This window comes from Poecilia formosa, unplaced genomic scaffold (assembly GCF_000485575.1).
Source record: "Poecilia formosa unplaced genomic scaffold, Poecilia_formosa-5.1.2 Scaffold459, whole genome shotgun sequence".
Lineage (NCBI taxonomy): Eukaryota > Metazoa > Chordata > Actinopteri > Cyprinodontiformes > Poeciliidae > Poecilia > Poecilia formosa.
Window position 1 is genome coordinate 22282 of NW_006800398.1, and position 2016 is coordinate 24297.

Here is a 2016-nt window from a genome sequence, read left to right on the forward strand (position 1 = left end):
GTGTGTGTGTGTGTGTGTGTGTGTGTGTGTGTGTGTGTGTGTGAGGGGGTTAATCTGCTCTTCAGCTCTGCCAGATAAGGAAGCGGCCATCGAGGAGTCACGTTGTGACATTTTATTAACTGATTGCTCATAAAAAGCTGTAAAGGGCAGAACTGATTCAGGATAAGCAGGAGAAACTTCTCTGCGTTTGGAAACCGGCGGCCGGCTGCGACCTCAAACACGCTGACATTTTGGGAAATGTTCCTCGTTAGCGACGCTCTGATGAATGTCAGCTTGATGACTGTATCATCCATTTCCCACAAAATAAACAGAAACTCTTTGGTGCTTAAGGATTAACGTTAGCACCAGAGTCATTATTTACTGAATTTATGCTGTGTAAGCTTCGTTAAACCACTTTGTTCCCTTTAAATGAGTAAAGTCTTGGATGTTTTCATCATTTAAAGCTGTAAATGATTTCCCCGTCTCTGCTGCAGATCTGTCAGAGAAGAAGAGCGACCTGAGAGTCTGCGACGTCTCCACCTGCCGATACGGAGGCGAATGCAAAGACGACGGCGCGCAGCTCAAGTGCGTCTGCCAGTTCCAGGTAAAATCCACAAAAAACATCTATCAGCATTTCAGGCAACTTTAAATAATCATGTCTCTGCTCAGAGGAATTTGTAAGGGATGTTTGTGAAGTCAGAGCATCAAAAATAACAGCAATAATTTGGGTTATTTAGCCTTTAATAAAGGGATCTTTATTCAAAGTCATATGTTACCTATTAATGCCACATTAATGAATGTCACAGCTTCAAACTAAATATTTAGCTTTAAGCTAAATGAGGTTAAACTTTAAGGTAAATATGTAAAGCTAAATATGCTAAATATTTAGTTTGGAGCCTCATATTTAGCCTGGAAGCTAACATGGTGAAACTATGACTGTAGAAGATGAACCCTAAACAACCCAAATAACTGCTGATAATTTTTGCCTAACTGTACAAACGGCTCCTCATATTAGTGCCTCATTTGGTTCAAATTATTAAGAATTTATTTTCCAAATGTGTTTCTCCAAAATGCATTAGTGATAAATTTCCTTGAAGGAAACTTTTTCAGCTTCATCCTGTCGTCTTCCCAACCAGAACGTCCTAATTAAAGCACCAAGCTCCTCTGCTTTTTAGGATTTTTAGTTTCTCAGTCTTCAGCTGGTACCAAACCCAAACACTCATCTGGACCGATCAGAACTCATCAGCCGGGTCTCAGGCCTGCAGGCTGTTCCCGCTCTGATTGGATATGGATTTACAAATCCAAACATCCTGATGGCTCAGATGCTTTTCATTAACAGGCAGAGGAGCGTCGCCATGTTGGGCAACACAATCTGATCGGATTATTTTCTAAGGACATGAAATTCAAAGAGCTCAGCAGTGACTACCTGTTTCTAAGTTTTATTCTCCACTGTTATTTTCTGCCATGTTTTCCTCCATTACTCAGAACCTCAGCTGGATTCTGTCCAATCCAAACAAAGATCTGACAAAACCAACTGAAAACCAGAAGCTGCACAGAAACTGAGGGACTGATCACAGACAGAGCAGAAAAATATTCTTTGAATCTGTTTCTGTCTTTTCCATTTAAGTTTGGAAACAATGATGCAGATTTCTGCTTTAGAAACTCCATGGAGCTGCTTTAGGGTTTTCCTCTTTGCGCCTCATAAAGTCTTAAGTTTTCAGGATTCACGTTGATAAGCATGTTTACTGCCACTGTTGAGTCATTTCTGACCAGTTTGACCTCTGGGTTTGACCCGCAGTGCCACAAAAACTACATCCCGGTGTGCGGCTCTAATGGAGACACCTACCAGAACGAGTGCTACCGACGGCTGGCGTCCTGCAAGCAGCAGAGATCCATCTCCAGAGTCCATGACGGGCCCTGCTCCGCCGGTGAGTCCAGCAAATACACGCAGCCCAGAACTGCTACTGACTGAGTCCAGCAAATACACAGAGCCCAGAACTGCTACTGACTGAGTCCAGCAAATACACAGAGCCCAGA

The 2016-nt window shown here is 42.7% G+C and overlaps 1 protein-coding gene across 1 annotated transcript in view; it reads left to right on the plus strand.

Annotated features, from left to right (window-relative positions):
* Positions 1-409: 409 nt before the first annotated feature.
* tmeff1a (transmembrane protein with EGF-like and two follistatin-like domains 1a) overlaps positions 410-2016 on the plus strand; it is a 34937-nt gene continuing 33330 nt past the window's right edge. The window contains exons 1-2 of the mRNA XM_007577899.2: positions 410-583; positions 1778-1907. Of these exons, the coding sequence (XP_007577961.1) occupies positions 425-583; positions 1778-1907 (289 nt within the window). The 5' untranslated portion in view covers positions 410-424. The remainder of the gene's footprint in view (positions 584-1777; positions 1908-2016) is intronic.